General features: G+C 41.0%; 1 protein-coding gene across 1 annotated transcript in view; it reads right to left on the bottom strand.

Moving 5' to 3' along the window:
- The window catches only part of STXBP5 (syntaxin binding protein 5), a 172,252-nt gene extending 154,819 nt beyond the window's left edge, over positions 1–17,433 (bottom strand). Inside the window, exons 1-2 of the mRNA XM_060205144.1 lie at positions 17,278–17,433; positions 15,717–15,814 (exon numbers count right to left, since the gene is read on the bottom strand). Of these exons, the coding sequence (XP_060061127.1) occupies positions 15,717–15,814; positions 17,278–17,433 (254 nt within the window). The remainder of the gene's footprint in view (positions 1–15,716; positions 15,815–17,277) is intronic.
- Positions 17,434–26,509: the final 9,076 nt, after the last annotated feature.

Below are 26,509 nucleotides of genomic sequence, written 5' to 3' on the forward strand. Positions count from 1 at the left end.
TCAGAGTTCTTGGATAGGACAGAGAGAAATGGAGAGAGGAGGGGAAGAGAAAGACACCTACAAACCTGCTTCACCGGCTATGAAGCGACCCCCCCACCCCCCCGCAGGTGGGGAGCTTGGGGGCTCAAACCAAGATCCTTATATTGGTCCTTGAGCTTTGCACCACGTGCGCTTAATCTACTGCACTACTGCCTGACTCCCAATAGCTAAGTTCTTTTCTCTAGCAAGGCAAAGTAATTTTTTTTCATTCCCTTTTGTTGTCCTTGTTTTACTGTTGTAGTTATTATTGTTATCATTGTTGTTGGATAGGACAGAGAGAAATTGAGAGAGAAGCTCTAGAAGCTCTCTCTAGAAGTTCTCTAGAAGCTCTTCCCCCAACTAGAAGGCAGTTTCAGTGTTGTGGTTTCTTACTTTTTTTTCTGTCTATCACTCCATCTTCCTCTTTCTAACAGGAAAAGTAAGTTCAAAGTTCTGAAGCCTCAGAAAAGACCCCCTCTACTCCACCCCACATCCCCCCAAAAAAACTCAGCATGTCACCATTTATTTTTGTTTTCTATAACAACTTCCAAAAGAACTAAAGCAGCTGAAGAAGGGAATTGAGTGGAAATTAGTCTTTTTTACTGAACAGAATTATACCTATATTTATTACTGGAAAGTAGTACCAGCAGTGGGTACTACAAAAGCATTCACCAAGTGGCTATAATTTCAGTTTCTAATTAAAGCGCCTGTCCACAGCAATGAAAAACAAATGACCCCATCCAAAATTGGGGAGAGGCTACGGATAAGGTTACCAAAGAAGAGAGACCCAAAGGGCCAACAGACAAATGGAAAAGTGCTCCAAGTCACTGATTGTCAGAGAAATGCAAATAAAGACGATATACCACTTCACTCCTGTGAGAAGGTCATACACCAGAAAAGGTAGTAGCCGGTGCTGGATGGTGGTGCAGCAGGTTAAGTGCACATGGCATGAAGTGCAAGGACCGGCTTAAGGATCGCTACCTGTGGGGGTTGGGAAGGGGAGTCCGCTTCATAAGCGGTGAAGCAGGTCTGTGAGTGTCTTTCTCTCCTCCTCTCTGTCTTCCCCTCCTCTCTGTCCTATCCAACAACAATACTAAAAATAAACAAATAATTAAAAAAATAATTGGGATTTTGCAAAGAAAGAAAGAAAGAGAAAGAGAGAGAGAGGAAGGAAGGAAGGAAGGAAGGGAAGAAGGAAGGGAAGGAGGAAGGGAGGGAGGGAGGGAGGGAGGAAGGAAGGAAGGAAGGAAGGAAGGAAGGAAGGAAGGAAGGAAAAGAAGGAAGAAAGGAAGAAAAGATAGCAGCAACAAATGCTGGAGAGGTTGTGGGGTCAAAGGAACCCTCCTGTACTGCTGCTTGGAAAGTCAACTGGTCCAACCTCTAGAGCAGTCTGGAGAACTCTCAGAATGCTAGAAGTAGACCTATCCTATATGACCCTGCAACTCTTATTCTGGGAATATATCCTAAAGAATCAAACACACCCATCCAAAAAGATCTGTTTATACCTATGTTCAGAGCAGCACAATTTGCAATAGGCAAAACCTGGAAGCAACCCAGGTTTCCAACAACAGATGAACAACAAATGAGTGGCCGAGAAAATGGTGGTATGTATACACAATGGAATACTACTTAGCTATTAAGAAAATGAATTCGGGAGTCGGGCGGTAGTGTAGTGCAGCGGATTAAGCGCACGTGGCGCAAAGCACAAGGACAGGCATAAGGATCGGGGTTTGAGTCCCTGGCTCCCCAACTGCAGGGGAGTCACTTCACAGGCGGTGAAGCAGATCTACAAGTGTCTATCTTTCTCTCCCCCTCTCTGTCTTCTCCTCCTCTCTCTATTTCTGTCCTATCCAACAACAACGACATCAATAATAACTACAACAATAAAACAAGGACAACAAAAGGGAATAAATACATAAAAATAAAAAATAATTAATAAAAGAATATGAATTCAAGCCCCCAGCTCCCTACCTGCAGGGGAGTCACATCACAAGCGGTGAAGCAGTTCTGTAGGTGTCTTTCTCTCCCCCTCTGTTTTCCCCTCCTCTCTCAATTTCTCTCTGGCCTATCCAACAATGATGATGACATCAACAACAACAACAATAACTACAACAATAAAAAACAAGGGCAACAAAATAAATCAATAATTTGAAAAAAAAAAAAAAAAAAAGAATGTGAATTCAGATGGAGCTTGAAGGAATCATATTGAAATAAGCCAGAAAGAGAAGAATGAATATGGTATGGCCTCACTCATGGACAGAAGCTGAGAGATAAGGGGAAACACAAAAAAGAACTTGGCCTGGGTTTGGTATACTGTGCCACAGTGACTGGGTATGGGGAGGATGGGGTGGGTGGAGGGGAGAGAGACTTTCAGGTCCTGGTGCGTGAAGGTGGAGGAAGAGCGAGGCTAGTGGTGAATGAATGCTCTGCAGAAAACTGAGACATCTGATAAATGTAACAACAACTGTATACCATTAATCCCAATAAAAATATTAAAATAGATAAATACATGTCTGTGCATCCCTTCCAAGAAGGGGCAAGTAATATATCTGACTCTAAAATTAATCAGGTTCCTAAAGTCACTCCTAGGTACCTTATGAGGCGGTTTTCTTTATTGACACTATTTTTCAAAGTTTCTCACACAAATTAAAATGTGTTTCTTTTTACCAAAATGTATATACACATAAGAAATCACAAGGTTACTTCACGTGTGGAATGACAACCCTTCAGCTTCATTACTCGGGTGAGACCTTTCCTTTAATAGTACACTCTAATTTCATCTCAGGTAGTTCACTTTCTAACAAAGTCCCATAACCTAGATATACACCAGTTTCTGTGAGAGAGAGCTTATGTGCACACGTATCCATAAACTACTGCAAAATATATACCTGAAAGCAGGATTACACTAGAGTTTGCAGTGAGTACCTCCCTAACACTTCCTCTCCACTATTGCAAGCTTGGGATCCATGATTGCTCAACAAATTGTTTGGCTTCATATGTTAACTCTCTTTTCAATCACCAGGTTCCAGATGCCACCAGGATGCTGGCTAGGCTCCCCTGGATTGAAGACCCCACCAATGTGTCCTGGAGCTCAGCTTCCCCAGAGACACACCTTACTAGGGAGAGAGAGAGGCAGACTGGGAGTATGGACCGACCAGTCAACGCCCATGTTCAGCGGGGAAGCAATTACAGAAGCCAGACCTTCTACCTTCTGCAACCCTCAACGACCCTGGGTCCATGCTCCCAGAGGGCTAGAGAATGGGAAAGCTATCATGGGAGGGGGTGGGTTATGGGGATTGGGTGGTGGGAATTGTGTGGAGTTGTACCCCTCCTACCTTATGCTTTTGTTCACTAATCCTTTCTTAAATAAAAAATTTAAAAAATAAAAAAAAATTAAAAAAAAAAAAAGAAATCACAAGGTTTTTAAAAAAAAATCACAAGGTTTTAGTAAAATATTTATATTCATTCTTGTCTTTAAAAGTATCTAAATGGAACTACACATCCCTATATAAGAAAACCATTCGGAAAAACCACAATTGCTCTATTTTTTTTTAAATCTTATTCATTTGTTGGATAAAGACAGAAATTGAGAGTGGGAGAGATAGAGAGGGTGAAAGACAGACACCTACAGCACTGCTTCACCCCTGCAGGTGAGGACCAGAAGCTTGAACCTGGATCCTTGTGCACTGTAGCATGTGCGTTCAACTCACCTCCTAGTCACTACTATTTTTAAAGTAAAATCAGAATAAAGGTGCCAAGCAAGCTAAACACTTTAACAGAACTGATAACTGAATTACACCCTAACTAAATAACTTCATTATCAAATTAATTAAAATCCACAAGTATCATAGGCATTTCACAAGATGAAGAAAAAGAAACTATAGAAATAATTCAACTTGAAGTCACATGGTGGTGCACCTAGCAGAGCACACACATTACCACCTGTAATAAGGAAGCTTCAGAATCCGTGGCCCAATACTAAAAAAAAAAAAAGGAAAAATAGGGCAGTAAGAGCAGTGGGTTCAGAATTTCAGCAATAACCCTGGAGGGGGGGGGGGGGACACAGAACAATAATATTCTTTTTTTTTTCATTATCTTTCTTTTTATCAAAAAAATAAAGTATATATTATTAGAAAATAACCAAAGAGCCAGATAATATAACTGGATGGTGGGATTATAATTACAGGTGACTCTCTCTATTGGTCTCTATTTTTCTAAATCTTCTCTAGTGAATAATGTTGATTTAAAAAAAAAAAGAAGAAGAGGGAGTCAAGTGGTAGCACAGTGGGTTAAGTGCACATGACACAAAGCGTAAGGATACCGGTTCAAGGCCCCGGCTCCCCAGCTGCAGGGGAATTGCTTCAACAGCAGTGAAGCAGGTCTGCAGGTGTCTATATTTCTCTCCCCGTCTTCCCCTCCTCTTTCTTGTGACCTGAGTGGCTGTGTAGTGGATAGAATACTTGATTTGTGTGCTTGGGGCCCCAAGTTGGATTCCTGACATAGCATATGCCAGAGTGATGCCCTGGTTCCTTCTGTCTCTTTTGTCTCTCTCTTGTGTTAGAAAGTAAATAAACATTTTAAGGGGAGTCGGGCAGTAGCACAGTGGGTTAAGCACATGTGGCACAAAGGGCAAGGACCAGAGTAAGGATCCCAGTTTGAGCCCCTGACTCCCCACCAGCAGGGGAGTCATTTCACAGGTGGTGAAGCAGGTGTCTATCTTTCTCTCCCCCTCTCTGTCTTCCCCTCCTCTCTCCATTTCTCTCTGTCCTATCTAACAATGACAACATCAATAACAACAATAAAAAACAAGGGAAACTAAATATAAAAAAACATTTTAAGAATAAAAACAATTTAACTTCACAGAGTATGTGTGAGTAAAAATTGATTCTTTTCCAAAATATGCTTCTATTTACAAGTTACATTTAAGCAAATATCCAAGTGTAATTTATGAAACTAGGATAAAAGTTTCAAAGGTAAGTACGTCCTGAGCATTCCTCTCCATACACTATTTTAAAGCAAGGCAACCTGATAAAACTAGAGCAAAAAAAATCGCAAACTTAGGTTTATGGGTCAAATCCAGCCCAATGCCTGACTTACGACGTTTTACTGAAAACTACCTACATGCCTTCCTTTACATGTTCATGGCCACTTTGGGGCTGTATCAGCAAGCTGAGTAGTCATTCAGGGACCATAACATAAAATTTTTATTCTCTAGCCCTTTACTGAAAAAGCAATCTATTGATTCCTAAGGATTCAGATCGTCACCACTATAAATGCATACAAATACACACACCCATTCTATATCATCTTGAGTAGAGAACATTTAAGTTAATGACTGGGGCAAGGTTGAGCGCACATATTACAATGCGCAAGGACCCGGGTTCAAGCCCCCACTTCCCACCTGTAGGGGGAAAGCTTTGCAAGTGGTGAAGCAGGGCTGCAGGTGTCTCTGTCTCTCTTCCTCTCTATCTCCCCCTTCCCTCTTGATTTATGGCTATCTCTATCCAATAAATAAAGGTAACAAAAAAAATTTAAAAATTATAAGTTGATGTCTTAAGAATCTGTGTGACCCAAGTGTTCTGATTTGTAGTTATATATTGGCTGCTGTCTAGTTTCTGGACATATAAGCTATGATTTCCAAAAGGCCTGACTTCAGACATTTAAGATCTACATGGCATTACTTATGTAGAATGATAATACAGAAGTTTGTATTTTAACTGCTGAATTAAAAAACAGATGGTTACATAGGAGGAGAGGAGGGTGGATTAAAACAAAAAAATATATCATAGACATAAAGGCACTGGGTTTTAGGAATTATTGTAACAGACAAAAGCATACGGTACGCAAACGAAAGCAGAATGTACTGTGGACTACTGAGCAGGAGTGAGAAAACTGTCAGCAGCTCTTCCCCCAGCTCCCTATCAATTCATCCCACTTTACCCTCAACCCAAGGTACATAGTAAACAATGGCAGTACCTAAAATTCAAGAGAGAGGAAAGGAACTGAGACTGCTAAGTCTGCGGGTGGGTAACTACTAGGTATTTCAATTCTTCAGAAATGTCTAAAAATGGCGATACTAAAGTATGAAAGTTAACTTGTCTTTATTTTTATTGTGACAAATAAAAATTAGAAATAGGTTCAAACGAAAGTATAAGCTAATAATATGGTATGGAAGTCTAATTGTTGTTATAGGAAAAAGTCTGACCACCTAATCAGCAGGTGCTATTCCTTATCCTTAAAACGATTCACCACCAGTGTGACTACAGCAAGACGTAGCTTGCATGTTTTGGCATTCTATTAACATTGCTGTTTTGTGAGCTAGTAAGTAGTCTTTCATAAAAATCAAATCAATAATCACCTCATTTTGTTTCCCAAGTAGATTACTCTTAAACTCTGTCTTTCTAAAACAGATGCAGACCTAAAAAGTAATAACAGTAAAACATCTTTTTCTTTCTATCATTCTATTATATTCTTAAGCAGATGGGCATCTGTTTAGGTCAAACCACAAATATCACATTAATCTACAATCCAAAGACTAAGTAGACTGCCTGATGATGATAATTTGTCAGATCAGGACAGGAAATCAACATCGAAACACTGCAAAACATATCAACACTGACACTCTGATTATTAATTTTCTTCTTGTAACACTTCACTTTCAATGAATGAATTTAAAGGCAGTACAGGCAACCAAAATGTACCTTTTATTTACTAATACACCTACTGTCCAGTTATTTACAAGTACATTTTCAACAATCAGTATTCCAACTTATTCTATACAATTACCAAATTTAACACAGGGGTGTGTGTGTGTGTGTGTGTGTGTGTGTGTGTGTGTGTGTGGTGTGTAGCTACCATAATGGTTATGCAAAGAGAATCTCACACCTAAGGCTCCAAAGTGCCAAATTCAATCTCTCACCAAATCAGTGATTCAAAGATAACCGCTATACTAAATATCTTTCAAAACAATGAAATAAAGATCATATTAATAGGCACTACAGTTTTTAAAAGTACTCTGACTTTAATCATTATCCTGATCATCAACACCCAAGAAAGGAAACTTCTTTAAGTGTAAAAAAAAAAAAAAAAAATGCCTGAAATGTACTATGTCATCATGAGACCTTATCAGTTCTTCAAAATAAATGCAACATCTTAGCACTCATATGTCCGCTGCTGCTTCAAGAATGAAAAATAGTCCCTGTCCTCGTGCTTTCTCCCGGCCTCTTCTGTAAACAAAGGCTCCACTTATGCATCTACCCATCTGGATTATTACTGCTGTCAACTGATGTGACAGAAAGGAACCCACAAGGGTATGCACTCCAATACTGTATCCTCTTTAACTAGTACCAGAGCCAATCAGATCACGCTGGACAAAGATGGTTTAGAACATTCCCAAATCCTTTACAGAAGAAATTCTAAGTTCCTAGAGCTTGAAGGACATGCATCCCAAATTCCTCCTTTTCCAGGAACAAAGCTAAAGATTTTAGTTGTCTTATCCAAAATTAGTCTGAAGGCCAGGACACAAATCTTCTAACGATAAGGTGATTCTTTCCAAAATCCCTTTACTTTTTTTTTTCTTTCAGGGTGGCGAAGTCAGGTTATAATTTTAAAAGCAAATTAAGCTGAAAAGAAAAATGAAAAACACAGAGAATACCAAACAGAAATAAACCCATTACCAAGCAGAGACTTGATTCCCTGAAAATTACCATATCCTTTTCAATTCTACTCACTTTCTGTCACAACTTGTCTCCCCTCCAAAAGGAATCCAATACAAAAATAACGATTTTGAGGCAGATACCTTTTCTGGTTGTTTCTAAGGTTAATGTGCCTCTTCGTCCTGCTGAGAATCAGCACAACCCACAAGCTGGCACAGAACTCATTCTGCCTTTCATACAAAGTGCTCTTTAGTGAAGAACTAAGAGTTAAGCAGTGAAGGCATTTTAAAACCCTTGCTTCTCTACAGCTAAAACTCCACATGAACAAAACAGATGGTAGGGGAGAAGAGAGCAGATAAAATTTTGCTAAAATTCAGTTAGACTCCTTCACTTTTCCCTACTCTGAACAAAAATTCTACTCCCAAATCACTTTTTTCTAATATTTTGTAATTTATCTTGTAAAATAAAGTTAATAAGCAGCAAGACACTCTAATGCTATTCTGCAAGTGCAAAATCATCTAATCACTCATCACCTAAGAGAAACAAACTTTCACACATATTATTTATATTACCACATCTAAACAGCAATTTTGCAAGTCTGGGTTGAAAAAAAAACCATTTTAAAGATACTCCTATAAGAGTAAAATAGTACTTTGCAAGACCTTTCTATCTAAGACTGCATCAGCTACAAAATTAAGTGAAATATCCTTCCAAACAGTGACTGGCACCTAGATGCCTCTAGCAATTATTTGAGCAAAAGAAGTAACATCAAAAATCTTTCCTGGGAGTCGGGCGGTAGTGCAGCGGATTAAGCGCACGTGGCGCAAGGTGCAAGGACCTGTCTAAGGATCCTGGTTCGAGCCGCCTGATCCCCACCTGCAGGGGAGTCGCTTCACAAGCAGTGAAGCAGGTCTGCAGGTGTCTATCTTTCTCTCCCCCTCTCTGTCTACCCCTCCTCTCTCCATTTCTCTCTGTCCTATCCAACTACAACGACATCAATAAAAACAATAATAACTACAATAAAACAACAAATGCAACAAAAAGGGAAAATAAAGAAATATTTAAAAAAAATTAAAACAATCTTTCCTATGGAACTAGAAGAGCACAGAACGTAGGTGGTAGGAGTGTTGTGGAACTATACCCCTGTCATAATTTTGTAAATCATTAACAAAAAAGTTTTAAAGAAAATAAGCAGAGAGTCGGGCAGTAGTGCAGCGGGTTAAGCACAGGTGGTGCAAAGTGCAAGGACCAGAGTAAGGATCCTGGTTCGAGCCCCCAGCTCCCCACCTGCAGGTGGGTCACTTCACAAGCGGTGAAGCAGGTCTGCAGGTGTCTATCTTTTTCTCCCTCTCTCTGTCTTCCCCTCCTCTCTCCATTTCTCTCTGTCCTATTCAACAACGATAACTACAACAATAAAAAAACAATGGCAACAAGAAAGAATGAATAAATATTTTAAAAAAGAAAATAAATAAGTAAAAACAAAATCTCTCACATTAATATCATATATAAGGGTGGGGGTAGATAGCATAAGGCTTACGCAGAGACTCTCAGGCCTTAGGCTCCAAAGTCCCAGGTTCAATCCCCTGTACCACCATAAGCCAGAGCTGTGCAGTGCTCTGGTTAAAATATATATATATATATATATATATATATATATATATATATATATATATATATATATATATATCACATATAGAATATTTAACAAAACAGCTACACAGTCTTTAAAAAAATGCTTAATACTGATGTCAATTTCATGAGGTAGGTAAGATGATCATTCTCGTCTAACTGCTGAAGAATTTGGGCTTGAAATGCAATAGTTTTCACTGGAACACCTGCAGTGTGTGGCATATCTGATTATCACATTAACAGGAGAAACAAACCTGGCTATTAAGTAGGTGGAAGTCAAGAGTATTAAACAGTCTGCAATGCAGTGATAAATTCCTAGGATTACCCAGTCCAAAATGTTACAAGTTGAGAGACAGTAGCCAAAGACAAATGAACAAAGTCAGACAGCTAGCAGAGTCTTCAAAGTAGTTCAAGTCAGTAACAAAAGCCTGGAAATCACCAATGATAAACCCAAAAAGGAAGCCAGTATAAAAGCATATCACATTCTCATGCTAAAAGAAGTCTAAGCGATTGGCTCTCACAATGGCAAAATGACAATAGCAAAAGATGACATAATTCCAAATTCAACATTACTCTGCCATAACACCTCTTTATCTAGGTTTTTCATTTCTGCCTTGTAATTGCTTCAATGAAGTTATCTATAAAATTTTAGCATCCTTAGTGTCTCTAAAATGTTATACAAAGGACTCCTTGAATCCTCCTCATTTTCCATTCTACTCCTGTTGTTTGAATTCACCTGACTACCTACAGACACTAAAGCTATCTATGAGATTTTATTGGCCCATTTTTCCAGCTATGACACCAATTCAATGCCATTCATCACCCTTAGAATCACTTTCTTCCTGTCACCATCTCCCTAGGTAACTGCAATAATCTGTGACTGAATAACACTCAGGGTAACTCAGGTTAACAGATAAGGTTTTCCATGAACTGTGCCTTTATTTCTGCCCCCAACGCAGGGTCACAATTCCAACCAATCTCTCTCTCTTTTTAAAAATATCTGATTTATGGGAGTCAGGTGGTAGCGCAGTGGGTTAAGCGCAAGTGGTGCAAAGCGCAAGGACCAGTGTAAGGATCCCAGTTCGAGCCCCCTGCTCCGCACCTGCAGGGGAGTCGCTTCACAAGCGGTGAAGCAGGTCTGCAGGTGTCTTTCTTTTCCCCGTCTTCCCCTTCTCTCTCCATTTCTCTCTGTCCTATCCAACAACATCAATAACAACAAAACAACAAAGGCAACAAAAGGGAATAAATATTTTAAATATATATATTTTATTTATTGGATAGAGACAGAAAAATTGCAAAGAAAGGGGAGAGAGAAGGAGACAGACAGAGAGACACCTACAAGCACTGCTTCACCATTCGTGTAGGTGGGGATGGGGGGGGGGTGCTGAACCTGGATCCTTGTGCACTGTAACACATGTGCTCAACCAGGTGCTCCACCCACCCGGCCCCCCAACCAAGCTCTTCAGTACTCTTTTATACTACCCAGATGGTCCACTTTTCTTTACTTTTGTCTACACCGTTTAATGTTCAAGTTCTAGCCCTCCTGCCAGGCTAACCCCTTAGTCTACTAATGTAGAGAAATGGCATTATGGGGTCAAGCAATAGCTCAACTGGTAGAGCGCACTCCTTACCATGACCAAGGTCCTGAGGTCTGAACTCCAGCACCACATGGGCAGCCCATGGACAGGTAGGAAGGGAGAACAGCATGGCTAGTGAAGTACTATTGTGGCCTCTCTGCCCCCTCCCCCCCATATATGTGTGTGTGTGTACGCACACACATATACATAGTAAAATATAAAACTACTTGCTTGGGAAGCTCACTCAGCAGAGCCACCATCACCCATGCACAGAGTCCTGGGTTCACTCTTCAGCACCATACACACACACACACACACACACACGGGGGGGGGGGGTATCAAATGTAGAAAATGTACCTGTAATTTAACTTAGTGCAGTAAGTAAATTCTCTGAACAATTCTCCTAGTCTAATAACATTTTCCATTCCACCAGTCAGGACAGGAAACTTACTGGAGAATCATATTTCATTTATTTTGTATACTCAGAATGCCAAGCTACTTGAAATCACGGAATTGCTAACTAAAGAAATCATCTAGCAGAACACCTTCATTTTAGAACTAAGGAGAAAGCTAGCTGAAGGACAAGTACGTCTTTTATGGCAAAACAAAAATGAGAATTCAATCACAATCTTTAGTCCAATGACAGGTAGCACTAGGAACTAGGGAGACAGCCCAGCTGTTAGAGGACAGGACTTACAAACCTGAGGCTCCAGAAGCTACAGGTTCAATCCCCAGCGTCACCTTATGCCAGAACCGAGCAGAGCCCTGCAGTGTCTATCAAAACTAAATAAATCTAATGTTAATACTAAGTAAGAGCTAGTTACATGTGCGGCAGTGCACAAGAAGCCTGCAGTCAGTAACATCACACAGGAATCAGGAAGAGTTCATGAGTGTGAGAAGTAATTCATCCAGTAGAGCACCCACCCTGAATCTCCTATGGGAGACCCCAAATCTGAGTCACAGCACCACATGGGAACACCATAACACTGGGGGTTATGGACAGCTCCATGGACAGTGTGTGTGTGGGGGGAGGGGGGCGGGGGGAGAAAGTGTTATAGTGTCTCATAGTGTCTCTTCCTCTCTGTCCATTTCTTCCTCTGTGTGTATAACAAAATGAAGAAAATAAGGTCATGTAGTGAACTAGCACCCAGGCAAAGCCTCAGCACCAGGGCATACACAGTTCATGCTTTATCAAAGCACAGATTGTCCAGTACACTGCATCTTCCTCAAGTCAAGAAGACAATAAATGAAGTTCGCTGATAGCTAGAATAAAATCTCATATGCTTACAGAAACTCAACTCTGTTTACAATAACATTTTTTTAGCTTGGTTCTTGAAATATCTGTATGTAAGTCAGCTTCACTGTGCTTCAACAAGAATATACTAAAAAATAAAATCAAGGTAGCTTTTGGTTACAACAGAGTCTGCAGTAATTAGTAAACCAGGAGTCTAGATAAGGACAAGAGTAGCATTACTAGAAATGACTTCATTCTTCAGTTAAATCTCCACCCCCCTCCTTTTTCTTTTGCCATGTGGAAACAAGATAATTTATCTCCATAGTTCTGACCTCTCAAGAATCACACTACCCCTATTTCCATATGGCAGACAGCAGAACTGATATTTAATTATATCACAGCTATCTGACACAGTACATAAAATTGTTTCCTACCAATAAGCATATGCCAACCTATTCTCCAGAAGCCAAGACAGTTGAACATAAATCATATGTATATTATCAGTCACTTGCAATGTACTAATGTACAACATACATTAGAGGCAAGAAATCATTGAAGGATTCAGATTTTCACTAATTTTAGTCCAGACATTAGATACTAGATAAATTTCTCTTTTAGTGTGGTATTTTTGTTTGCTTTTGTTTCCACCTCAAAGTAGATGATAACTGATCAACTTAGGTCAGTTTTCTGACATTTAGGAAGACATTTTATTAGTTAAACTAGACGGGGACTTGGAAACCTAAGAGTTCAATGCTTCTTTTGAAGACATTTCCTGTTTTGCTTTCCAGTTAAATGAAAGAAAAGGGTTTTTTTTTGTTTGCTTATTTGGTTGTTTTTTTCTACTAATGTATTCCTGCTGTAAAGACATCCTTTAGGATAAATGTTTCAGTGGCTATATGTGTCTAACAGAAGGTGAAGACTCAAAGAAACTTAATTCAATATAAAAAACATTAAAAAATAAGGGCAATAAAGAACACATGACAAAAGTCTTGTTTAAACCAATACAGAGATTTAAAATTAGAACCTCTAAATTTTAGGTGTCTAACAAACAAAAGAATGTATCTTAAACCACATGTGTGGAAATCCAGATAAAAATTTTCAAAGTCTTAGTCATTTTCTATAAAGCAAAGCCATAATAAATACAGCTCATAGGGCAACAAAAGGGAAAATAAATAAAATATTTTTAAAAAAATCTTTAAAAAAATAAAATAAATACAGCTCATAAGCTCATCTGCTACTCAAGGCTAACAGAAGGAATGACTAGTCAACATCACTGTTAGGCAAGCCAATTTTATTCCTCTAGAATTTTCTGATCTCATAAAAATGGAAAAGTAGCAACAGATTTGCCAAGTAGGTTTTCTGAATTCATTCTAAGTATAGTTAAGAAAGGTTCTCAAACAGAGTATAACTGTAAAGTAATTCCAGGTTCATTTTTATTCATACCACTTTAATACTATTACAAATACATTTAAGCAGAAGTCTGTACAAGTGACAATTTTAGACAACGGATCTTAGTTTTGACTTGTCAACAGGCACTAGGCCTAACATTTTAACTCTTCTCTTTATGTCAACTTGCTAATTACGCAACTGTATTAGTAATGAAAGTCCTATTTAGGAAAAATGTCATATGTCACAGAATCAATTTTGGTGGTGGTGTTCACTTATAGTCACATCAAATTATAAAAGGACCAGATTGGTACTTAAAAGGAAAAACAGTGATGTGCCTTAAGAAAACTGACCTCTAAAGATGAAATAACCCAAAAACACCTGGTCAAATTCAACTTCATTTTACTTTTTTAGTTCAGTGAAAAATTTCCTTTGCCAGGCACAAAAATTTAGCTTTCATTCCAAACATTTCATCTAGACCCAACAGCAGACTAATCTTGTCACTTCACAGAGTTCTGCTGAGCACTGAAGTCCCCACACTGACAAGATTAACTGTGGTTCTTTCATGTGCCCAAAACAGGAATCCTAAGCTAGAAGACACTGATCATCAAGTTTAGGATTAAAAATATCTAAAGAGTTGAAAACAAAAATATCCTAGGCTCAGCTACCTAGCAATAGGCATTTGGCTAGTGACATTTATACATACTGTCTTAGAAATTCAGATTCACACTGCCTGGTCAGTTTTTGCCATTTGCATAGGTCTGAGTGTACTACTGGTATTTATTATGAATGGTAGATTGTGCTTAGTTCATAATTCAAAGACCTACTGAAAAATTTTCCTTAGCACTGTGAAGATCAGCGTGCCAATCCACAAGTGAAACTCTCGGTGCATCCTGATTTCACAGAGTAATTCTTTGAAATGAAGATTTTTAAAGATTATATCTAAAATGCAAGGCACATGTTTAACTTAAAAGCAGAGTTCTCTCCCCAATCTCAGAAGCCTATAAATAGAAATGTGCAATGGATTCCCTATTTTATTTTGAGGGGATTTTTTTTTTTTTAACAATAGTCTAGTAAGGCCACTAAACTTTTCCTATTACTAACATATTAACTCAACAGTGTTACTGAGAAGGAAGCAGATATCCCACAGATGGATGAAGAAAACAAAAGCACAAGACTCTCATGTTCAAGTTAAAAAATAATGGCATTTGGGCTGGCAAAATAGCTCACTTGGACTGTGCGCTGCTTTGCCATGTGGGGGACTCAGGTTCGAGCCCAGCCAGCACTGCACTGGAGAAAGCTTCAGAGCTGTGGTCTCTCTCAGTCTCTCTCTCTCTCTCTCTCTGCCTACCTCTACCTAAATTAGATAATAACAAAATAAAATAAGGGCATCTAGTTTAAGAGAAACTAAATGTCATAGTGAAAGCCTACTTCAAGTTAAACAGTCTAAAAGTGGAGATGTTCAGACTAAAAAAATCATATTGATGAATGAGAAGGTATTTGAAAAATACTACCATAAACTGTAATAGTTCATGATTAACTGGGGAAAAAAATAATCCGTCCTATACAACTAAGCCAGAGTGCAATTAACCTAAGGTTTTAGGTATACGTAATAATACAAAAGGAAAACAACATTAGTACACTTACATTACATTAAGAAAACACTATAAAATACCCAGAAATGTCAACCCTTCAAACTGATTGTATATTTGTCTTCCTGTGACTTTCTAGACAGATATCAGAAATAACCAAATTCAAATTTAAACCTCCAATGCATTAGATAACAAACAGGTCACAAGTTCAACAGCCTACCATGCACAGTATTTCTAAACAGCAGTTAAAAAGTGTCCAGCGTCACTATCTTTAAATTTCATCCTTAATATATTCAATATATTTAGGCAGGTATATTTTATCATAGAAACTCCTAGCTCTGTTCGAAAACAGTACTTACTATAGCAAAACTTTAGGCCTCTTATGTGAATGCACGCACAGCTACTACTACACACCAAGAGCTGGGGAACACCACAGCAACATAAAACCTGTAGATAGGGACAATCAAAGGAAAAGCCAACATCACATAGTTTCAGCTAAGATACGCCTCATCACATCGTGTTCTTGGGAGTTAAACAGAAAATAGAACTAAATCAGCAGCAAAGAAGGACTTGGGAGAATAGACTAAAAGCTAACAAAATATAATAAAATGAAATGAAAGGATACAGCCTTAAAGCACCAGTCTGAGTTCCCACTGCCAGGATCTTCTGTACGGGATCAAAGGCCAAGGCTGAGGGCTGGTAGGGAAATCCATGGCGAACAGTCTTAGGGATGGGCAAGTGGCATCACAGCAACCAAGGCAGGAAGCAAAATTTAAAAACAGAGAAGGCAACAGAGGTGTTAGAATCCAGAACAAGTTATAATTGACACACACACACAAACATAACACATGCAACTGAACCCCAACTATAAATCCTTATTAAAGACCAAGTCATTCATATAAAACCTAAAACCAAAAAGGAAAAATAAACTACCCTAGGGTAACATATTATTATTATTATTATTATTATTATTATGCTTTTCAAATAAAGATCATTCTATGGGGGAAAATTTAGTAGTAATGTACTAAAGTTTGCAGTGGCTAAAAATTCTGTCCATTCTGATGTACAATTTATGCTTGATTTTAAGTGTGATAACTTCATTACTGCATTTGGATGCTAAATATAAAGTAATTCTGAGAGAAAGTTGTCACATATTTACTACTGCCGAGGATTCAATAAAGCAGTCAAATATCTTTCCCAATATTTCATAACTGAGCCATCAGGAAAGGGTGTGGAATGTAGTTGGTTTTTCTTTCTTTTTTTTTTTTTTTTTGCATTTTTACTATTAATTCCTCAATGATTATAGAATGTTCGGAACAAAAAACGGAAGGGAGTGCACACTTCTGAGACACTGACATTAAGAGCGCACAGCATTTATAAAGGAGAGAGCCATCAATGCCGGCCATGGCAAGTTTGGGTTTCTCACTGAGAAGCTGGTGACTTTATTGGCTGCATCATTCTTTCTGAATTACAGACCGCTGTGGCAAGGGTGCTGTTAATAAACAAAAAACAAAAAAAAAGAAAGAAAAAAATTATAGTGCTTTTTCAACCAACCATCACGATAAAAAGATTTAAAAAAGCAACGCTGCGACTACTTCATCTCTGAAGCCTCGTCCCAGGAATCTAGGGGAAAAGTGATGAGCAAAAAACATGTAGCTGAGCAGGTTTGGCTCTTGGGGGGAGGGGGGGGATGTCAACATTAGAAATGAAGACAACTGTTTCCCAAAGAAAAACTTCTCAGCTGGCGAATTGGAGGAAGATGCTAGGGGCACTAAATAAATAAATAAAATAAAACTCCCAGCGGATTAAGGCTGCGAAGGACAGGGTCAAGGAATACCTTAGGGAAGCAACCTTGAGCAATGATTGCAGCTTGTGGAGAGGGAATGGAGGGGAAAGAGGAAAGGAAAGGAAAGGAAAGGAAAGGAAAGGAAAGGAAAGGAAAGGAAAGGAAAGGAAAGGAAAGGAAAGGAAAGGAAAGGAAAGGAAAGGGAAGGAAAGGAAAGGAAAATAAGATGATGTCAATGTCCAAAATAAACCGCCAAGTGAGCAGCGAGTCGACGATCCCGGGCGCTTCCCTGCCTGGCTTACACCTCCCTCCCTGGCTCCCTCCCTCCTCCCGGGTGAAGCCCCCCGAGCAGCCGCCGATGCCCCCGGTTTCCGCCGGGCTGCGCGCTCCGATCGATCACCTTGCAGAGCTGGAAGTGCTCGGACTGGAGCGTTTCCTGGATCTCGGGCTCCCGGTTCCCCGGCTGGTGCTGCGGGTGCTGCTGCTGCTGCTGCGAGGCCGACGACGAGCCGGCAGTCAGGCCGTCCAGCACCTTCCTGATGTTGAATTTCCTCATGGTCCCGGCGGGGACGGCGGGAGGCCCAACCCGAGCCGGGGTGGGGTGGGTGGGGGGCGAGTCAGGTCGCGCCCACCGAGGTGGAGGGTGGGGTGCGGGGGACCAGGGTGCGAGCGTGCGGGGCAGGAGGCGGCTGGGGAGAAGCGGATCCAAACAGGAAATACTGCGGCGGCGACCAGGAGGAGGACGACGACGAGGAGGACGAGGAGGAGGAGGACGACGACGACGACGACGAGAGCGCGGCGGCCACCGGCACTCCGGGCGGCGACCCCGTCTTCCTCCCAGGCCGCCGCGGCCACTGTGGCGCCGCTTCAGCCGCCGCCGCCGCCGCCGCCTCGCTGCCGGGCCGGGCGGAGCAGATCTGGCGGCGGCGCCCGGAGCGCGCTCAGCCCAGCCTCACCTGGCCGCGGGCGGACTCTGAGCCGCGCCGCCGCCCCGGCTCGCCCCCGCCGCCGCCGCCGCCGCGTCCATGGCCCGCGGCCGCGCCGCTCGTCGCCCGCCCCGGCCCCGCAGTCCCTCGGTGCAGCCTCCTGCCCGGGCTGGGCTCCGGCTCCGGCTCCGGCTCCGGCTCCGGCTCCTCCTCCGAGGGGTCCCGCCGGCTCCCCGTGCGCGGCAGCGGCTCAGCGCCGCCGCCCGCCGGGCATCGCACGCAGGGTGCCCGGGGTGGGTCCCCGAGCTGCTCGCCTCGCTCGTCCGCCGCCGGACCGGCCCGCCCGCGCTCCCGGAGCGCCCGGCTATACCAGCGCCTCTCTCCCTCTTTCTCTCTCTCTCTTTCTCTCTCTCTCTCACCTGACAAGGCGCCTCGGCGCACGGCACCAACGCCCGCCCCAAGCAGCAGCGGCAGCCGCAGGAACAGCGCCGACCGCGGCGGTGGTAGCAGCTGGGCCTCCGCGGAGCCGCGCCGCTGGGCATGCGCACGCGCGCCGCCCCCCCCCCCCCCCCCCCCCGGCCTCTTGGCGCGGCACCGAGGGGGAGCTGGGACTTAAATTATCCTCTGCGAAAATCCCAGACCCGGGCTACATTTTCCCCATCCCCAATCGCTCTGCCAAAGTCTGCAGCTGCCTCTTCTCCTCCTCCTGCAGCTGGAATAGTAAAAAAAAAAAAAAAAAAAAAAAAAGAGTCTAACAAGCCTTGCTTGCAAATTTGCTTATTAAAGCAGGTGGTGGTTAATGCTCTCACCCTGGGCATTAACCAGGATGCTGCTGGCTGCCGGTGGCAATTATTATTATTGTTGCTGTGTCGATGGACTTTGTTTTGGAATGGTTTGCATTTGGGTTTTGCAAGAGGGAAAGAAGAAAAAAAGAAAGGCCAGGCAACGCTTATGTCTGTGGCAAGAGGATGACAGACTTAAGTTCTAGGGAGGCACGGAGAAAAACCTGGACTAGGGGTGTAGGGGGTGGAGTTTTCCTGAAGCTGTTACTGTTGATAAAATCAAAAGCCTCGCCCTGGCAGGTAGCTGCGAGAAAGGAAGAGGGTGTCAAAGGGGAAGAGCTCTGGAGTTGGGTGCCTGCCCCTACCGCTGACACTACCACCCCGGGGTGCAGCCTGCACGCATCTGTGGGTGGGGATGAGGATGGGGGCCAGAATGAGATAAAGACTGCTGTAAACACTGCTGCCAAGTGGTTTCTATAATCTTGATGCAAATCATCCTCGAAATAATCCCCAAAGCTTCTCAGCCCTTAGCACAGAGAAAGAGGTCTCGGACGAAGTTTTCACTCAGACCTTCCTTGATACAGTTTCTCCAGGATGCTTGCAAACAATGATCTGCCTTAAGTTTTAAAAGGCAGGGAGATGCTTTGTGAAGATTATCTTTCCCGGGAGTGCATACAAGGAAAGGTGGACTAGCTTAGGACGTAGAAACCAGGGAAAACGTAAGGAAGGAAGGATGGAAACAAATCAGTATTCATTCTACTTTCGGGAGCATGGGAGGTCGGCAGAGACGACTCTCCCGCGCTAACGACTACCCACACCCAGATGCTCCAGCGAAGAATCATCCAAAAGCTGCCAAGGCTGTTTTAGTTCAGACAAGAAATCAGAAGTGCCCGCCCTCTTCTTTCTTAATGGTCACGGTCTCCTTGTCCAGGAAGACTCTCGTCGTTGTATTGGTTAAAGCGACAAACCGTCAAGAATATTTAGCCAACCAACTACGACTGGCACTCAAGAATTTCGGGAAGTGTAGTTCTAACTGGAGGTTCCGCAACCAGGAAGAGGTCTCACACTAGGTTCATAAAATCGCTTTGTGGTTTCATATTTATTGACTTGTTCAGTTAACTTACTGGGTAAAATCAACAATAAAATAAATTAAAAGTTTTAAGTTATTTCCAAGTGACTTCAAACTTTTTCTATACTCACTGTGATATTGAAGATGCAAACAAGCCAATTCTTGCTATGAAGAAATTCACCGCAGTCTAAAGGGGTAACCCTCACATCAATAAATAATTGTAAAACAATATGATGAGTTCACTGATGGACTCATTTACAGGAGAGACTAAAGATGGTAATTGAACCAATCAAGGAAGAAGGCCTGGAAATAGCAAGACAAGAGAAGTTCATAAGAGTCAGAGTTGATGAAGAGGGTGAAGAAAACAGGTGAAGAGGGTCAAGAAAACATTGGAAAACAAATTAGAAGAGAATAATCAGAATTATCTGAAGATTAAACGCACACACACACACACACACACACACACACACACCACCACCACCACCACCACCACCAACACCAACACCAACACCAACACCAACACCACCACCATACAATTATTTATACATAAAATTAAAAAAGAGAGATTATTATTTCCCAATTCTATGATCCGCCTTTCCATCTAGGCTGAAAATTAAACTTTTGGCTAATTTCTTTTTCTTTTTTTCTTCTTGCCTCCAAGGTTATTGCTGGGCTTCGGTGCCTGAACAACAAGTCCACTGCTCCTGGAGGCCATTTTCCCAATTTCGTTGCCCTAGTTGTAGTCATTATTATTGTTTTCATTGCTGTTGTCATTGTTGGACAGGACAGAGAGAAATTGAGAGAGGAAGGGAGACAAAAAGGGAAAGAGAAAGACACCTGCAGACCTGCTTCTCCGCCTGTGGAGCGACCCCTTTGCAGGTGGGGAGCTGGTGGCTCGAAGTGGGATCCTTACTGACCTTGCTATCCATCCTCTCCAAAGCTCATGGAAACTAGGACATATCCAAAACCGTGTTAAGTAACAAAGTTCCCTAAAGTCTACCTTTTTTTAAATGAACTTATATGTCTTTTTTTTTTTTTGATTAGTGATTTAGTAATGATTGACAAGATTGTCAGGTAACAGTGGTACAATTCCAGACAGTTTCCACCACCAGAGTTCTGTAGCCCGTCCCCTCCACTGAAGAACTCCCTATTCTTTATCCCTCTGGGACTTAATGTCTACCTTTATTGCAGCAAATAAAACAATGAGTCCTCAAAGTCATACTATTCATACTATATCTCCTTTCTTTCTCTCTCTCTCGTTCTCCCTTTCTTTCTGTATGTTTCTCTATATGAATGAAAAAGTGGCCTGAGCCTCAAAATTGTACATACACAAGATCTTGGCTCATTTATATAGATAGATAGATAGATAGATAGATAGGTGGGAATATGTAGGTAGACTTGTAGGTAGCTATAGATGTGTGTTAGCACATGGCAGAATTTGATCCATAACAACCTCTCAACAAAGTTTTCTTTGTTTTGTATTACTGAATCAGTATGTAAACAATCCACTAGCTTTCTGCCCTTGGGCTAGTGACTTCCTCCAAGTTGAATTCTGACCTACTTGTTGAAGAATGAATTAGGAGGTGATAATGTGATAGTATTGCACACCCTGGAAATTATGGGTAGCCATATCATATTCATTTGAATTAGTATAACTTCAAAGAATTCTCAATAAAATGAAAATTTTAAAAGTAAAAATAAGAGTTGATAGACAAAAAAGAAGTGCCACTTATTTATTTGGTATGGCTTGCCAGTGACCAAGAAATAGTAACTTTCCTGAATCTGACAACCCTAATTCTCTGGTTTAAAAGCCGCCAGGCTAACAAAGACCCTGCAGTTGGTTTGACAGTGATAGCTGGATGCTGATTCGATGGAATGAGACATATAAACTGTAGATTAATATTATGATGAGACATTACATTATTGCCAAGAAGTTCCTGAAACATAGACCAAATGTATTTTATCTGTTAGTAGTCATCTATATCAGCTTATGTTCCATTTATTGAGCCCCAAAGGATGTGTGCACAACAATTATTGATTCACTACAATATGTAACACAATATTGAATTTAAATTATTTGTAAATTACAGCAGCAATTTATATGCCTGTTCAGTTGTGCTTTTCTAAATGGGTTCTCTAGCCCCAGCAGAGATGCTGGATCTAGGAACTGTGTTATGAACAAGTGACCCTGTGTCCTAGTCCAAAATAATTGGATAGAAGATAGACATATTAAACCAAGTCAAGAGATCATCTGCTTCTAGGGATTTGGCCTTGAATCATCAAGATTCCAATTATTTTGAAACAGAAAGTCATAGAGAACAAAGGTTGAAAAGGAGAGTGTTCATATGGGAAAACAGAGTAGACAGATGCCCAGAATACAAACAAGTGACTGGGGAAGAGGTGCATCAAATCCCCTTTCCAAGCTTGCCAGCTCTGTCCTTAGATTTTATGAAATCTAACTACACTTGCCCCCTTCTGTGTGTTGGTAAATGTGAGTGGGTCTCTGGTTCTTTGCAATCCAATATTCTGACCTAAATATAAAACAAAACAAAACAAACAAACAAAAAACCCTAGTCTCCTGTTGTAAAAGGAAGACTCTGAACAAAAACCATGACACCTGGGGTGCAGGAAAACAGAGTTTATTGGTGTCCACCCACAATTGGCTCAAGCTACAACTTCTAGGCCCAACATCTCAGCAGGATTTCTCTCTTAAAACAGTACACAAAGAAAGGTTGGCTGATGATTCACAGGTATACAAGAACTAAGAGATGGGCAGAAGTAATAAAAGGGTTAAAGCCGTCAGGGCTTTTACAAACTCCAGAAGATGGAGGCAATTAAGCTTGGAATTTATAGATAGCCTGAAGACCTGGTGCAAATAATTAAAATGATTTTCATACATTACTTCACTGTCACTGCCATTTTTACTTTCAACTCATATTGTTCCTTTTATTTGTTTTTTTTTTATTTTCTTTAACTTTTTTATTTATTGGATAGCAACAGCAAGAAATCAAGAGGGAAGGGGGAAGACAGAGAAGGAGAGAGACAGAGAGATACTTGTAGCACTGCTTCACCACTTGCAAAGCTTTTCACGCTGGGGGCTGGATTCAGGGTCTTTGCACATTGTAATATATGCGCTCAAGCAGGTACGCCATCACCTGGGCCCATCACACATTCTTTCTTAGTTAAGATGTACAACAATAATCCAACAAGGGGTTGACTTGGACTGGAATGATTAAAAGTGATGAAAAGGATATGATGAAAAAGGATCAGGTTCTAAGGTATGTGTGAATAGCACAACCAAGAGATTTGCTGATGGAATGGGCGCTATTAGAAAGACAAGAGGCCAAATAATGCCTTGAATGGGGGTCTAAGCACTTGGAAGAGTAGTGTTGCAATTTTGTTTCCACATTTATGACTCCTGGATAATTTCCAGTTACTATTTGTACCTGAGTTGACTCAACAAATATCATCAACTAAGTAAGCAGAGCCTTCTCTGAGAACAAACAGGATCCACTACTTTGTGATCAAGGCTTTCTACAAAAACAGATCAGGCAAATATTAGTGAACCTTCATGATCATACAGATTGCCTCCACCACTATGTAATATTATTTGTAAAAGTATCAGTAAACTACTGATAAAATAAGTGTAGACAAAGATTAATAAAGCTCAAGTGAAGGGAAATTCCTTAAGTGTAAAACAAACTTATCAAACCAAGTGAACAATTAAATGGGAAAGATGAGACTGTGTACAGAAATGAAAATGTTCTTAAATTCTTAAATCTTAGAAGTTTATGGGCAATCAAGGGCTCCTCATAAATCCTCAAGCATTTCTAATGCTGTATCTAAAATGGGAGCACTACTTCTCCCTGCAGTGTTCAAGGTAAGAAATAACATACCCCTACTTTTAAGTATCTAATTTTCGGTTTTCAATACTTTTGTGACTACTTTTATAATTCTGCTAAACTTTTAGCAAAGGTTTGGTTTTTTTATACAGTAAATGACTTCAAAAATTGATTTGTGGACAGGAGAGTTCCAGACGAAACTTGCCCTTTATTGTGTTTTGTGCAATTACTCGCAATATAGTAGTTTGGGAACTACTATCATATCCAACTATCATTTCCTCCCTTGCACTAAAGAGAGAGAGAGAGAGAGAGAGAGAGAGGAAGAGACCATAGACTGTATATAAAATATCTCTCAACCATATTCCCTTAAAGTAGGTCAAGGATAATTCTGAGGGAATTTTCAATCCATGTTTTTGGTTTTTTAATTAAACATCAATCATAACACATAAATGTTAGCAGATTAGCCGCAAAATGAGATAGAGTCAGTCAAGGTAGACGGCTTTGACAGGGTCTTCTACCTAAGACTCTGAAGTGAGACACTTGAGAGTCAGGCCTCTTAATTGTCACACTGTAGCAATTTTAGGTGCTAATTCCCCTTTCTGATTAACCCTAAAGACAACTAGATGGGAAATCAAAGAGGATCTAAACAGAAATATTAATGTAAGAAGAATGGGAGCAATCCTTTCTCCAAAGACCCTTTAGAGCCAGGAAAATAGCAATAATGAATAAAACACACAAGGCATGCTAACGACCTCTTGGTGGTCTTCTTTAGAAGGTGGTTAAACAAGTTTCAACACGTGGGACAGAATTCCTCGGGTATCTAACTTTAAACCCAGAATGGACTTCTAATACTAGACATTTAGACCAACAATGTGTCCACAAAATGTTGAGTATCACTTTCCCTCAGTCTAGGACAAATAGCTTCAATTTTGAGGACATTTCAGACCTCCTAATCGGTTGTTCTTTTTGTGCCAATCTACTGTTCTGTTTTCCCACACCCATAGTCTTAACTGTACTTCCAGTAGCCACTGGACAAGTCTTGGTTCTGTGGCCAATGACTTAAACTAAGTTCCTCAGGGCATTCAATTTTAAAAGCAAAATCGCTCTTAAGTAATCTACTACTAATATGTTAGTAAAACAATGTTAATGAAATTACTATAAAATACATTGACCATACCCCAGATAAAACTGAGCCTTTATATTTTCAGTACAATAATGTGACATGTACACACAGAAACACATTACACACATACACCACCCCTCTGAACATAGGCTCTCCTGCTGAGTCACCTGTTTGGATCAATTTTTTTTTTTTTTTTTTTTGCCTTCAGAGTTATTGCTGGGGCTTGATGCCTACACCACGAATCCACTGCTATTGGAAGCCATTTTTTCCCCTTTTTGTTGCCCTTGTTTTTTTTATTATTGTTGTGGTTATTATTGTTGCTGTTATTGATGTCATTGTTATTGTATAGGACAGAGAGACATGGAGAGAAGAAGGGAAGACAGGGAGGCAGAGAGAAAGACAGACACCTGCAGACCTGCTTCACCACTTGTGAATCAACTCCGGGGAGCCGGGGTCTCGAACCAGGATCCTTACTCCGGTCCTTGCGCTTTGCGACACGTGCGCTTAACCAGCTGTGCTACCACCCGACCCCCATTGGATCAATTTTTTAAAAAATTATATCTTTATGAGAGAGATGGGAAAGGAAGTGTGGAAAAGGGAGAAGTATAAAGAAAGAAAGAGATAGAGAATTGCCAAAGCATCATGCTACCACCCATGAAGTTCCACTTGTCCCTGCTCTTGATGCTATTTTGTGGTGCTAGGAATTGAACCCAGGGGCTTAGACAAAATCTCTAAAAGGAAAGACAAAAATCAATACCAGAGAAGTCTTTTTATTCTCCCGATCCTTACTACCACAGTTGATTTCAAACCCTCCATAGCAACGCTGCCCCATTGGGTCTGTTCTTGTCCTCATGGTATCTAGTCCCAGAGGATGGTCTTCCAGGGAAGCAACACTGAGGACTGGGAAACATGGAGGGTGGAGGAGGAAAAACACTTGAATCTCCTAGCTCCCTATTATTCATCCCAAACCTCTGACCACTCCCATTTGCTTTTATTCAGCTTGGTATGACCCAGTTATTTCCACCTAAGCTTAATCTTGTTCAACAGGCCCCAACTACAGCTTCCCTTCCTTGGTTTCCTCATAGCCATATTGAGGGTGTAACCTCAAGGTGTGGCTTCATCCTGGGGTGAGTGGAGGTTTCCACATTTGCATACAATTCCACTCCTATTAGCATTACTGTACCTCTGTTGACTTTTTCAGTGATAAAATAATTGATGATTCCTCTCAGACCAGGCTTGTATAGAGAAAGGAGAGGCCAAGTTTTGCTTTACATTATAATTTATTTTAATTCACTAATAAATTAATATATTTTTAAATTTCATAATGAGAGAGAACCAGAGCGTCATTCTTGAATATGTTGTGTTTGGAATTGAACTTAGACCTCTCACTGCAGAGGGAGAATTCAGCACGCAAAGGGTCCTGGAGGGCACACCTTTTTGTTCTAAATTTGCACACACATAACTTGGGAGGAGCTAGCTGGGAGCTGTTGTCACTGAACTTGCACATGTAAAGCCAAGTTCTAATTGGCGAAGGGTTCCCCTTTCTCCTTTTGCACTGTATGAAGAGGGAGGAGTTAACTCCATCGAGCCGATGAAAAGTGAGCTCCAATGTGACGTAAGCTGAGCTATAACTGGATTTTCAACCAGGAGGGGTCTTTGGGCCTCGGTCACCGACCTTGGCTTTCTTGAGTCTGGGATTTGGGGCCCATAGACTCTCAGGGTAGCCTTTCTCCCAAGCTCCTGTTTTTCCTCTAAACTTTTACTTTGCACATCTAAATAAAGAATTTAGAACTCATACACCTAAATTTTTTTTTGGATCAGTGCTTTTATTTACTATTATTTAACTTTTCGTTTTGTGGCTTACATTTGCTTTGGACTTTATATTACTAT

The sequence above is a fragment of the Erinaceus europaeus genome, chromosome 13 (assembly GCF_950295315.1).
Source record: "Erinaceus europaeus chromosome 13, mEriEur2.1, whole genome shotgun sequence".
Lineage (NCBI taxonomy): Eukaryota > Metazoa > Chordata > Mammalia > Eulipotyphla > Erinaceidae > Erinaceus > Erinaceus europaeus.